A 14341-nucleotide genomic window follows, 5' to 3' on the forward strand; every position below is an offset into this window, starting at 1 on the left:
GTATTTCCACAAAATATTTGGAGCCAAGCTGACATGAGTAGAATAAACATGGTCTGTCAATAAATGATAATAATGATCACTTCAGTCCCACAGATCCAACATCATCAATCACACGACAGGTCTGCCAAGATGTCACAACCTCAGTGGTCACCCTGATCAAAACAAACAAAGCGAGCAAACAGCAGAGTCAAGGTGACACTTTCTGTTTGAACTTTGAAAGTTATCTGATGGGATATTTCAGAGCATTTCACAAGATTAATTAAAGGCAATAAAAGCATTAAAGACAATTATGACTTATGAAAATGAAAATCTAATCAAACATACACCTACAGTAGATCACACGAGTAAGTTAAATATAACTGCAGCAAAAAAACTAACTTAAACTTAAACTAACTTCTACTCTGTAAATTATAACTCTTTCATTTAATCAAAGCCTTTATATAGTCAATCACACAGTAAGACATATAGTCATAAAGTGTAACCTATGGGTAAAAAAAGCTCCTCTTTCAAATGAGTTTTGGCTGCTGTCTTGAACAAATTGTATTTATGTCCTTGCTTCATTTTTTTTTTTCTTGGTTTACCTTTTTTATGTCAATTAATTTACCAAATCATTTCATTCAAATCAACTTCCAAGTGAGGAAAACTTTGTGAGACAATGTAGGATTCAGTATTCTGCCAAAGGACACATGAAGACTGGGGAAGTTGAGGATCAAACCAATTAACTTTCAAATGAAAGAGGATCAGTACTTTACCACTTTACCGTTAGAGCAACAGCTTTCCCATCTGTCAATCCGTCTATATATATATCTATAACTAATACTAACAGCAACTGTCATTAAAAAGTATTAGAATAAAGGGATTTTCAATTAATGTGGGAATTGCTCAATCGTGAAACACAGTAAACATTTTGAAACAAGATGTCCAAGTTCAATTTGGCCTTTTTGACAATGTCAGGTGACCCTAACTTTTCTCCCTGTGGTGGTCTAAAAGTTTAATATGTTATCTATCAAATGAAGAGCAGCAGAGTTGTGCCATGGTTCCCATAATACTTGCATTACGTCACATGTGGGTTTTGTCAGCAAAAAAATTCCATATAAAAGCTCTGTGTCACCACAGACTGTTACAGCCCCATCAGCCATGAGAGCGGTTGTGCTTGCCCTGGCTCTGGCCTTTGTGTGTAAGTTGGATTCTGCATCTCTGAAAGTGACTGCTTTTACATTGCCATAAGGAATAACTGTACTGATTTCAAGTACCTTAATCTAAGCACAGAAAACTACTTTATTTTATGTAATATTATTGAGAACTAATCAGATGTTAAATGTTACTTATTTTTTTCGTGCAATAGTAGCACACAGTTGTCAGCATTTATGACAGTCATGAATTGGTATTTACTGAAATTAGTGAGTTGGAGAGTTTTCTTTGTATGCTGTTTAGTGCCTTCATGTCCCGGAATGTTTCAACTTGTTTCTTTTCTCTCTTCTGAAATTTGTTGCTTAATTAGATTCAGAAATGTTTGTTGTTTCTCTCTTGCATGTGCTTATTGACCGGCAGTAAATCTCCAACAACTTGTATAGCATTTTTTACAATTTAAAAACGTTGAAATGCATAAGAACAGACTCCAGTCACATGTTGAACTGAGTTGAAATGTGTTTTCTTTTTTTCCATTTCAGCTGGACAAAGTCCTGTTTTTGGTAAGCCCAGTACTTTATTGGAACCTTAAAAGACATTATCATTATCCAACATTTGCTGCAGCTAAGGTTAGCAATGTTCTTTAGATAAGTTGGAGCCCTTATAACTAAGCAAATTTGTGCCTACAGCCCCTGACTTTGCTGCCGGAAAGACTTATGTGTACAAGTATGAGGCATTCCTCCTGGGAGGTCTCCCTGAGGAAGGTTGGGCAAGGGCCGGACTCAAAATCAGGTCTAAAGTTATGATCAGTACTGAAGCCCAAAACACATATATGCTGAAGGTAAAGTGTAAAGTAATGAGCAAGCAACAGTTACTTTACCTTGGAAATGCACTAAATCTCTAATGCTCTACATCTGATTCCTATATTTCAGCTTGCGGAACCTGAGCTCTTTGAGTACAGCGGCATTTGGCCAAATGATGCTCCAATCCCAGCAACCAAGCTGATGGCAGCCCTGGCACCTCAGCTCATGATCCCCATCAAGTTTGAATATACCAATGGTGTTGTGGGAAAAATCCATGCACCTGAAAGAATTTCAACTTTGGTGCTGAACATCTACAGAGGCATCCTGAATATCCTTCAGCTCAACATCAAGAGGACACACAATGTGTATGATTTGCAGGAGGTTGGTCAAAGATCCCAAAGTAGCCTATTTATAATAAATCACAATGCAAGAGATTTAATCTGTTTCTAAAAAGGTGCTCTGCTCCATAGAACGGAACTCAGGGTGTGTGCAAGACCCTCTACTCCATCAGTGAAGACATCAAGGCTGAACGCATCCTTCTGACCAAGACCAGGGACATGAACCACTGTCAGGAAAGGATCATTAAAGACATCGGGTTGGCATACACTGAGAAATGTGACAAGTGCCAGAAGGTAAGCTTAAGTCCATTTGCATGACGCATTCATCTGTGAAAAAAATACCATTGCATGAACAGGCGACTGTGTGGTTTGTATTTACAGGACAGCAAAAACCTGAGAGGTACCTCATCATTCACTTACACCTTGAAACCAGTTGCAAGTGGTGTCATGATCCTGAAGGCAGTCGTCAATGAGCTGATCCAGTTTTCACCTTTCTCCGAGCACAATGGAGCTGCTCAAATGGAGACCAAGTATGTCAAAAGATAAAGAGAATGTAAAAATAGTTGTATCTGGCTTAAATGGAGTTGCAACTTAGCCTTTTTTTCACATTACTTTAAAGGCAGTCCTTGGTGTTCCTTGAGATTCAGAAAGTCCCGATTCCATCCGCCCAGGTTGAGTATCGCCAACGGGGATCTCTCAAGTATGAGTTCTCTACCGAACTTCTTCAGTCACCTCTCCAGCTTATCAAGATCAGCAACCCAAAGGCCCAGGTACTTTTTTCACAATACTTCAAAATATAAGTGAAGTCATGAATGAAAATTTGCATATTTTGACCATTTCTAGTGACACCCCTTTCAATCCTGTGGTCTTAGATTACAGAGCTTCTGAACCATCTGGTTACCCACAATGTGGAGAGTGTCAGTGAACATGCCCCTCGGAAATTTTTGGAATTGATTCAGATTCTCCGTGCAGCTACCTATGAAGACCTGGAAATGTCTTGGAACCAGTACAGACAAATGTCCTCCCACAGGTGGCTTACAGTGATTTGAAATTTGAATAAGAAAATACTATATGTATAACTACTTATATATGTACATTTTCAATTGTTTTTACAGACGCTGGCTCTTGGATGCCATCCCTGTCGCTGGAACCCCTGCTGCTTTTAGATTAGTCAAGGAGAAATTCTTGGCTGATGAACTGAGTGTTGCTGAGGAAGCTCAGGCTTTCATTGCAGCTGTTCACACGGTGTCGGCAAACAGTGAGACTATCAAGCTGATGGAGGTAGGTGAACCCCAACGTAAGTTACATTTACAATAAGGAGAATGAACACATGAAATATTTCTGATATTTGCTCTCTTCTAGACCCTGACAGTCAACAACAAAGTTATGGAAAGCCCAGTTCTGCGTGAGATTGTCCTCCTTGGCTATGGTACCATGATTTTCAGAAACTGCTCTGAGTTAGCTGTCTGTCCTACTGAGTACATAAAGGTGAAATAACCCTGTTATTTCTTACTGGGCTTCAAATATAGAGGAAAATGAATGAGTAAGAAATGGACGATCCCATTTTCCCATTTCCTTCAACAGCCCATCCAGGAACGTCTTGCTGAGGCTGTTGCTAAGGCTGAGACCGAGAACATCATCCTGTTTCTAAAGGTTTTGGGAAATGCGCGACACCCTGCTACTTTCAAGGCAATCACAAAGATCATGCCCATTCATGGCACTGCTGCTGCATCTCTACCAATGAGAGTCCATGCTGAAGCCATTATGGCCCTGAGGAACTTTGCAAAGAAGGAGTCAAGAATGGTGAGTTCTGAACACTAAGGAGGTTTTCAAAGTGGGCTGGTCTTTAGCCTGAACTCCATACTGAGTTTGATTTCTCCTCTCAAATAGGTCCAGGAATTGGCTCTTCAGCTCTACATGGACAAAGATATTCACCCAGAGCTTCGTATGCTTTCCTGCATCGTCCTGTTTGAAACAAGGCCTTCAATGGCATTGGTGATAACTGTTGCCAACAATGTGAAGACAGAGAAAGACTTGCAGGTTGCCAGCTTCACTTATTCTCACATGAAGTCCCTGAGCAGGAGCTCCTCCACCATCCACCCCACAGTGTAAGAGCCCTGTCTAATGCCAATTCATCTACAAGTCTATCTGCACAAAACAATGCATCATCTCTTTTACGCTTCCATTGCAGTGCTGCTGCTTGCAGTGTTGCCATGAAAATCTTGGGTCCTAAGCTGGACAGACTGAGTTTACGTTACAGCAGAGCAGTCCATGTGGATGCCTACAACAGTAAGACCTATGTCACATCTAAATTCATTTTATCTGAGTTTTATTTTTGCCGATGCATCAGCTGACTGCATCTCACTAAACACCTCATCAGGTTCCTTGATGATTGGCGCTGCTGCCACCGCTTTCTATATCAATGACGCTGCCACCATTCTGCCGAGGTCTGTTTTAGCCAAGACCAGAGCCTTCCTTGCTGGAGCTGTTGCTGATGTTCTGGAGGTATACGGTGGACATGAGAATCTGTTCAGCTGTTCAATAGCGAATTTGAAAGCTGCTGTTTTAACATTGCTGATTTTCTCTTAGATTGGAGTGAGAACTGATGGACTACAAGAGGCTCTTCTGAAAAACCCTGCACTTATTGACAGTGCTGATAGAATCACCAAGATGAAGCGTGTCATTAAAGCTGTAAGCAACCAAGAAAGTCACAAAGACAAAATATACTCTTTCACACTCACACATGGAGCTCACACCACATGTTCTCTGTCCACAGCTCTCTCAGTGGAGGTCCATGAGCATCAGCAAGCCTCTGGCTTCTATCAGTGTCAAGTTCTTAGGACAAGAAATTGCCTTCGCTAACATCGACAAAGTCATGATTGAAGAGGCTGTTGCGGTATGATACAAACAGCAACCTATCAACCTCAAGATTAATCACAGTTTTGCAAGACAAAACATGTATGTTATATTCTTCACCTACAGTTGGCCAGAAGTCCTACAATTCGGGAATATGGAATACATGCTCTCAAGGCTCTGTTGCTGACTGGTGTCAATGTCCACTATGCTAAGCCTGTTCTGGCCGCTGAGGTGCGACGTATCATTCCAACTGCTGCTGGCCTTCCACTGGAGCTCAGTCTGTACACTGCTGCTGTGGCTGCAGCTGTGGTTAAAAGTGAGTCAAAAAATGAACAAACAAACAAAGCGCTCGGACTTGAGTGCTGAGTGATGAAATATGAAATATTACGAAGCATAACATTTGCATCTATTCCAAGTTAAGGAATTTTAAATCCACAAAATAAAAGTTGAAATAGAAATCTCCAGTGGAAAAAAAAGGATACTATGTGGGCAGTATTATGCATAAGGGTAAATAATGAGCTCATTTGTTTTCTTAGTCCAGCCCAAAACTTCACCACCTTTGCCAGAAGACTTCCACCTCCGACACTTGCTGGAGACAGACATAGAGCTTGAGACTGAAGTCAAAACAAGGTGGGTTCAATGTCAAACATAAACTGATTGACATGAACTGAGCCCCGAAATGTCTCAAGTAACAAAACTGAACATAAAATTGTCCTTGTTCTCCAGTTTTGCCATGAACACATATGCTGTGATGGGAGTCAACACTGCCATTCTTCAGGCTGCCCTCAATTACACTGTCAGACTCAATTACACTGTACCTGCTAAAATCACTGCAAGACTTAACATCAAAGATGGTGACTTTAAGATCGAAGTCCTTCCTGTTCCTGTGCCAGAAAACCTTACATCTCTGAAGTAAGTCTCACATTTGCCTCTGTGTTTACTTTTGAAAAGATTTATTGTCAACTCTAGCTTTATCTGTTGAACCTGGATGATTACTTTCATGTCTCTCTTCCACAGTATCGAGACCTTTGCTGTTGCAAGAAACATTGAGGATCCGGCTGCTGAGAGAATCACTCCACTCATTCCTAACAAAGTCCTACCGTCCATCTCAAGGAAGGTTATCTCGTCTATGAAGGCTTCTTCTGCTGCCGACTCTGTTGAGGTATGTGTGGTGACTGCAGAATTTCAGATATTTACAATAGTATCTGTACTTATCATTAAGATGTATTTCTCCTTATAGTCAGCATCATTTGAGATGATTACCCTGGAGGATGAGGTTGTCAAGTTCAACAAATCTCGTGCATTTTCCAAGAGGTACTGCGTTAAGTATGTTGGGGTTGGACTCAAAGCCTGTTTCAAGGTTGGCGCTGAAAATGGCACTTCTATTCGGGACATAGCCCTGTACAGACTGGTTGGACGGTACAATTTCTCTTTCTCTGTCACACCAAGTAAGCACTAAGAAAATAACACTTTTGAGAATTTCATAGAAGCGCTGTTCATAGAGGTCAGATACTAATGACATTATTTTATGATGCTTTCAGTTGAAGGTCAAGCCATTGAGAGACTGGAGATGGAGGTTAAAGTGGGGTCAAAGGCTGTCGAAAGACTCGTTACACAGATCAGCATGACCGAAGACATCCTGGATAGTGCACCAGTCCTTATGAAGCTAAACAAAATCCTGGCTCCTAAGAGAAACCGCTCCTTATCCTCCTCTAGCTCCAGCAGTTCTTCCTCAAAGCATTCTTCCTACTGGAAGAAGTCCTCCTCTTCCAGTTCCAGCAGTAGTAGTAGCAGCAGCAGCAAAAGCAGCAGCAAAAGCAGCAGCAGCAGCAGCAGCAGCAGCAAAAGAAGCAGCAGAAGACTCAGATCTTCAAGATCTTCCAGTGGTTCATCCAAGACCAGCTCTGCATCAAGCCTTGCATCACTCTTCAGTGCCGGCTCAAGTTCTTCTCGCTCCAGTTCTCGTGCCTCAAAGGTAAACTTCTAAAAATATTTTTAACTTTGAAGGAAAGAATTCTTACACATCAATGTGGCCTGTGTGGGAGCTGACAATAATATTTATTCTTAACAGCAAGTGATTTCGTTCCTGAAGTTCAAGAGGGACCACAGGAAGCAGGTATGTTTGTATGACCCCTCAAAACAGATACCGTACTTTATGAAAATATGCCAACCTCTGTCACAGCTTTTACCAGGTGCTTCATTATCTTAACATGTTGTTGCAGAGTGTCACCTCTTCAGCAGCTTCCAGTAGCAACAGCAGTGCCTCAAGCTTTGAAGCCATCTACAGACAGGTGAAAAATGAAAAAAAAATCTTTTCCCTAACAGGTTAAATGCACGCTCTTGGATCAATAACTTATGGTTGTCCCCACAGAATAAATTCCTGGCCAACGAGACCGCAGCCTTAGCCGTCATCTTCCGTGCTGTTAGAGCTGATAAGAGGAAGCAGGGATATATGGTTACTGCCTACTTTGACAAACCAACTGCCAGAGTTCAGATTGCCATTGCTTCCCTGGTTTCTGAAGACAAGTGGAAGCTCTGTGCCGATGGAGTTCTGTTGAGCAAGCACAAAATGACAGTAAGAAACGGTCTTGCATTTTACTAGAAATAGAAAGATATCCTATGAAAACAAGCTGCCTTATACTTGTGTCTGTTGTTTATTTCATAGGCTAAAATCACTTGGGGAGCAGAATGCAAGCAGTACGACACCATGGTTACATCCGAAACTGGTCTTGTTGGTCCAAGCCCTGCAGCTCGTCTCAGAATGTCCTGGGAAACACTTCCATCTGATCTTAAACGCTATGGAAAGATGTAAGAAACTTTCTGTGTACTGTCTAAAGATTGCTCACATGCCATGTTGACTGTTTTTGACATTTGATATTTTTTTACAGGGTGTATCAATACATTCCTGCTAAATTTCTGTCTGACTTGATTCGAACAAAGAGTGCAAACAGCACCAGGAGGATTTCATTCACTGTTGTTGCATCATCTGAAAGGACTGTTGACTTCATTGCAAAAACACCAATGGTATGAAAAGTCATGCTGCTCCCTCAAAATAAAGTTGTAATCATTGCTTTTGAAAAGCAAAACTTAATTTCTTTCTGCCTACAGAACACTGTCTACAACATAACTGCGCGTCTTCCCGTCTCTATGCCCCTTGATGAGATCACAGGCCTCACTCCCTTTGAAGACGCCCCTGATAAAGTCCACTATATGTTTGCCAAAGCTTTGGCAGGTAATAGCTACTGTTGCTATCTAAAATTCAACACATTTGTTTCGATTTTGTCCTGCAACTAACAAATGAAAACCTTCTTTTTCTTGCCAGCTGAATGCCTCTCCATTGGAGATTCACTGACCACATTCAACAACCGGACATACACAAACAAGATGGCATCCTCTTGCTACCAGGTTTTGGCACAGGACTGCACTGAGGAGCTGAAATTCATTGTTCTGCAAAAGAGGGATTCCATGGAGCAAAACCACATCAATGTCAAAATTGCTGACATGTGAGTAGCCAAATAAAACTAGAAAGAATGGCTGGTTTTAATCCAAAAGTTGACTAAACTAAAAAGGTTTTTTGCTTCTTGTAGAGATATTGACCTCTACCCCAAGAACAGTGAAGTGATTGTGAAGGTCAATAACATGGAAATACCCCTCACCAGCCTGCCCTACCAGCATCCAACAGGTGCAACATTAGATCTAATAATGCAAATTATAAGTTGTACCTGTTTTTCTACTACAGCCACTATCAATTTATACCCCCATTGTCTTTGTTTTTATGAAATACTGTTAAAATACTAGTAAGAACTGATCATTAAACCTGTTTTACAGCTAAAATCGAGATCAGACAAAGTGGAGAGGGCGTTTCTGTGTATGCACCTAGCCACGGTCTTCATGAAGTCTACTTTGAGAAGAACACATGGAGGGTAAATGCAACACTATGCATTATTAACCGTTCCTGTAGAAATGAAAAGCGTTAAATTGTGACTTTGGGAAAACCAAAAGAGCATCATGTTTTCATTAATGGCAGGTATATTTGATGTTTGTTTTCCTTATTGTCTCATCTGATCTTGTAATGTAGATTCAAGTTGTGGACTGGATGAAAGGCAAGACCTGTGGAGTCTGCGGAAAAGCCGATGGGGAGGTCAGACAGGAATACCGCACACCCAACGGACGCCTGACCAAGAACGCAGTCAGCTTCACTCATTCCTGGATTCTGCCAGCAGAGAGCTGCAGGGACACCACTGGTAAGAAACAAATATTAAGCAATCATTTTTAGGCAAATAGTACGGCGTCCTGATCAATCAACTCTGTTCTCTTACAGAATGCCGTCTGAAGCATGAATCTGTGAAGCTGGAGAAGAAGGTAAATATCCACGGTGAGGAGTCCACATGCTTCTCTGTAGAGCCCGTGCTGCGCTGTCTGCCCGGCTGCTTCCCGGTGAAGACCACCTCCGTCTCTGTTGGCTTCAACTGTCTGCCTGCTGGTGAGTGTGTGAAAAAAATAAAATAAAATCATGAGATAGTAGAAAAAAAACCCATTCAGTTCCTAACTTCTCTACACTTCTTTTCCATGCAGATTCCAGTCCTCAGAGTATGAGCAGCATCTTCGATAGCAGTGTGGACGTGAGGGAAACTGCAGAAGCTCACCTTGCCTGCAGCTGCACTGCTCAGTGTGCTTAATCTTGTTGCCATTCATCATATCAAGATTTAGTTTATGTTGTGTGCAAGTCTGCAAATTAAAAAAATTGGAATGTGAAATGTGTTGGTGCAACGTTATTCACTATGTGATATCAGTCAGATCTTATGATCATTACCCCTCATGTTGAAATAAAACTATATGGATAAATAAACACGACACAGTTTTAAACAACTGACATATTGAACTTGGAATATTTAAACCCAAAAGATTATTAACGACCAATCATTTTTGTAAATTTAGGCCTATATGCAGATAAACTATCCATCCATCTATTTTTCTATACCGTCAATCCGTCGGTCGGGTAACGGGTGGGCTGGAGCCTATCCCAGCAGTCATTGGGCGAGAGGCGGGGTACACCCTGGACAGGTCGCCAGTCCATCACAGGGCCAGATAAACTATATGATTTCCTTTTTCTTTTTTTTTTTTATAAGCAAATAAGACACATACCAGATTCACTAACAAAAAATTCTAAGGCAGAACTACCAGAGACAGGTCATTTCTGATCAAACATAGTCCAACACAGTGCTGTGACATCTAACCATAGATAGCGACTACTCAACAATTACCAACTTTTTAATTTTTTATTCTTAAATCTATAAAAGTAAATATTTATAGTATTTATTCATTTGAATTTCCCCCAGTGGGGGGTGAATAAGGTGTTTTTCTATTCTTCTATTCTTATTGTATGTGGTCACTTTTACTAAAATTAAAGATTCTGAACAGGTTCCAACAATAAAATGAAGACTTAGACAATAAGCCAAGAATGCTAGAAAGCTAGTGACTTCTACCGTTTTCATTAGTTCAACAATGAGAAACATTTGATTTCAACAGGAAAGACCCAGTATAATGTGGATTTTCATAAAAACAGAATGCAATGATTTGCAAACCTCATAAACCAATATAATATTTGCAATAGAACATAGAAAAGCATATCAAAATTTGAAGGTAAAACATTTTACTGTTTCATGAAAAATATGGCAGCAACATGTCTCAAAAAGGTTGGCACAAGACCATTTTGTTTAGCATCAGAAAAATAGCAGTTTGCAAACATCTACAAACAGAGGAGACCAGTTACTGGACTTATAGAGAGAATCTTTGTCCCATTCTTGTATGATATAGGATTTTTTTTTTAGTACTACAAAGCTGTGCTGTTGTAATAGATGCAGTATGTGGTTTCGCACTGTCTTGCTGAAATATACAAGACCTTCCCTGAAAAAGATATCCTTTCGATGGGAGCCTATGTTGCTCTAAAACTGGTATGCACCGTTCAGCACTGATGATGCCTTTGAAGATATGCAAATTGTCAGTTCTATAGGCACTAATTTACCCCCATACCATCAGAGATGCAGACTTTTGAACTCAGAGCTGATAACAAGCTGGTTGGTCCCTCTCCTCTTTAAGAAGCTTGCTGCCATTAAGATGAGCTAATATTTTTCTTGATATAGTAAAAATGCCTCACTTTCAACATTTGATATGTTTTTTATGTGCTATTGCAAATAAAATATTGGTTCAATGAGGTTTGCAAACCATTGGATTCTATTATTATTTACATTTTACAGTGTGCCAACTTTTTGGAATTGGGCTTGTATTAATTTTCTTTCCCTAGACAATTTTCACAGTAAGAAAACACTTAAAGCTTCTGAGAAGCCTATGATTTATTTCACTTAATAGAAGAATTAATGAAGAATGTGTCCTTCCTCTGCGAGCTCCTCAACAAAGTCAGTTTCTTTGAAAAACAATCTGTGCTGCTCTCAAAGGAAGCTTCTGATTGTTGACATGGAGAATCAGGACAAAAAATTATTACAAAAAACTACAACAACTAAAAGACTTTAGCTAGAGGGAAAGTCTAAGAGGGAATGACAAGGAACTGCATCAGTCAAGCTTCAAAATTTTACTCTTGATGTGTCATCAAACACTGAAATAGAAGCATTATTACTGAAACATTTTGATTAACCCTTACTCATACAGGTACCCAGCCAACATCAGTTAAATTCAACTCCATTTTATATACAAAGTGCCAAATCAGACCAGATGTTTTCTCAGGGAACTTCAAAGAGACAGTCTAATTCAAGCCAAGAAAGAGGGGACAACAAGTACCATGTCACCAGGCCAGGGATACCTGCTGAGAAAGACAAACACAAGCTAATGTAAGTCTGCAGTCAGAAGATATCATTGAGTTTGGTCCTTAAGAGCTTTACATGTGAGGACCACAGTTTTAAATTCTATTCAGAATTTAACAGGAACCCAATGAAGAGAAGCTAAAACTGCAAAAATGTGAGTTCTGCCAGTTCTCATCAGAACCCTGGCTGCAGAATTTTGGACAAGTTACCAGTCCAATCTCGAAGTAACAAATGTTTGCACTAGTTTGTCTGCATCACTCTGACACAGGATGCTCCTAACTTTGACAATAGTACAATGGTGAAAGAAGGCAGTCCTAGAGACCTATTTTCATATGCAAGTAAAAGGACAGACTGTGGTGGAAAATAACTGAAAAGTTTCTAACAGTAGTACTGGAAGCCAAGAAAATGCCATCCAAACATAGACTGTCAGTGTATATGTATCTATGTATGTATAATTTACCATTTCACCTATCAGCTAACATCTAGCGTCATTCTACATCCTGCTGCTCTAACATCAGCATCCAGCCAAACAACGCTGAACCAACATAACCTTTCCTCCACCTACAACACTTCTGGCCTGCCATGACTCCTGCCATGCACCAAGCATCAAAGAGAGAAGAAAATTCAAGAAAAGAAGAAAAAAAAACACCACAAAGGAAAAGGAAATTGCCCCATCTACTGGTTTTCTTGTTTTTTCTTCAAATTTCTACTTTCTTTTGGTCCCACTGATTAATTTATGCTTTACTCTCTTTATTATGCTTTACTAAATTCATAAACTGAGCTGAACGATCTGTTCTTGCTTTAAACTAAATTAAATGTGAGTTTAAGTTCGTGCCAAAACCTTAACCTTGGTGCATATGTGTACTTAATATAAAGTATGAATCTTGGAAGGGTTACAAGGCTATTCAAAAAGAATTTAGAGTAAATTAGGCCGTAGTGAGAAATATAATTCACACGCAAAAAACATTTAAAACAGTTCCCAACTGAAATTGTAAAGCAACAGGACAAGCACTTGATTTCAAGCACACCATCACATCTATGACAGATGTGATGGTGTGCTTGGAGGTGTGTAAAAGAATTTCCAAGTCCAAGTCCAGACCTTAACCTGACTGAGATGTCACAGGACCTCAAGAGAGCTATGCATGAAAAAAAAATGCTCACAGGCCTCAATGAACAGAAGCAACACTGTAAAGATGAGTGGGCCAACGACCCTCCAAAACAGTGTGTGTGACTTGCAGTTACCTTCGCTGAAAGCAACCACCTCTAACTTTTCCAACCATGTCGACTCCTCTGATACCCACCTCTTCTTCTGGTGGACGACACCTCCGGAAAGCATTACCTCGAGAGTCACACCTACAGCTGTGGTTCGAGGCAGCAGATGAGACCCAGGAAACCAGCTTTCAAACTACCCCATGTTGGAAATAAAACTGTTAAGACTTTTCATTCAGTGTGTGGCGTAATTCGAGTCCAAGGTCACTGGTTATTGCATTAATGTAAAAATGTGTTATATCTAAACATTAAACGCATACATGCACAACGTTTTATGTTGTTTGTTTTTTTTCCCTTGTCCTGTCCAGCATTATGGCAGCAGAATTGTAATCTGAATACCTTTGCTGCCAAACAGATTTGCTTTGCCAAGGGAAGCTTTATGAATGTAAAGCTCCCCTTGATGCCCATCAACTGCTTATTTATTTATTTTTGTTACAATATTTAACATGTAATAGTGCCGAACCGGACCAGGGGACAGGGAAAGAGGAAGAGCAAAGAAGAAGAAACTGAACAAAAATAGAAAGAAAAACCAGACAACCGGCTGCTACACCTGTAAAAACAAAACAGACGACAATCCATGGCCTCTGTGGGGAATGTGTGTGTGTGCATAAACATGCAATACAACATGATAACTGTGCTTATTTATGAGTGTACCCCATGAGTGTAGCCCCCCATAAGCATAGGGAAGAAGCCCCCCCGGGAACCAGGGACAACAGCACACCTACCCCACGAGGCCCCAGCAACCCAGACATGGGCCATGCACTGGACCCGGGCCCCAGGAGCCCGAGCGCCCCCAAACCCCCCGGCAGAGGCCCCACCCAATGCCCGAGAGGGCCAGGCGCCCCAGACAGCCACAGTGTGCCAGCGCATGCCCCAAGTGCCCCGGGAGTCAAGACGTGCCCACAGGTGAGTGAAGCCCCCCCCCCCCATTGGGAAAAAGCACAAGCAGGCCAGAGGGCAGCAAGTCACAGACCCAGGCCCAGTCATCACCACACACAGTTACACATTACATACATCCGCACATGTGATTAAAATTGAGGGGCAGCCAACCTTGTAGAACTGGGAGCACGGCCCTCTGGGCAGCCTACATACCCAAAGAGCCCCGCCCACCAGATACCACTCAGTGCTA

The 14341-nt window shown here is 40.9% G+C and overlaps 1 protein-coding gene across 1 annotated transcript; it reads left to right on the plus strand.

Annotated features, from left to right (window-relative positions):
• Positions 1-1108: 1108 nt before the first annotated feature.
• On the plus strand, positions 1109-9882 carry LOC140311855 (vitellogenin-1-like). Its single transcript, XM_072389440.1, has 34 exons — positions 1109-1177; positions 1671-1691; positions 1818-1969; positions 2061-2312; positions 2402-2563; positions 2651-2799; positions 2889-3039; positions 3142-3299; positions 3385-3550; positions 3632-3757; positions 3854-4072; positions 4160-4377; positions 4461-4558; positions 4650-4774; positions 4859-4960; positions 5046-5165; positions 5252-5441; positions 5662-5755; positions 5852-6037; positions 6143-6287; positions 6366-6573; positions 6667-7100; positions 7197-7241; positions 7348-7416; positions 7497-7700; positions 7791-7933; positions 8014-8149; positions 8234-8357; positions 8448-8628; positions 8713-8807; positions 8954-9048; positions 9204-9369; positions 9447-9608; positions 9701-9882. The coding sequence occupies exons 1-34, from the start codon at positions 1138-1140 to the stop codon at positions 9802-9804; spliced, it is 5040 nt and encodes a 1679-aa protein (XP_072245541.1). The 5' UTR covers positions 1109-1137; the 3' UTR covers positions 9805-9882.
• Positions 9883-14341: the final 4459 nt, after the last annotated feature.

This window comes from Leuresthes tenuis, unplaced genomic scaffold (assembly GCF_036924035.1).
Source record: "Leuresthes tenuis unplaced genomic scaffold, fLeuTen1.0.hap1 SCAF_7, whole genome shotgun sequence".
Taxonomy (NCBI): Eukaryota; Metazoa; Chordata; class Actinopteri; order Atheriniformes; family Atherinopsidae; genus Leuresthes; species Leuresthes tenuis.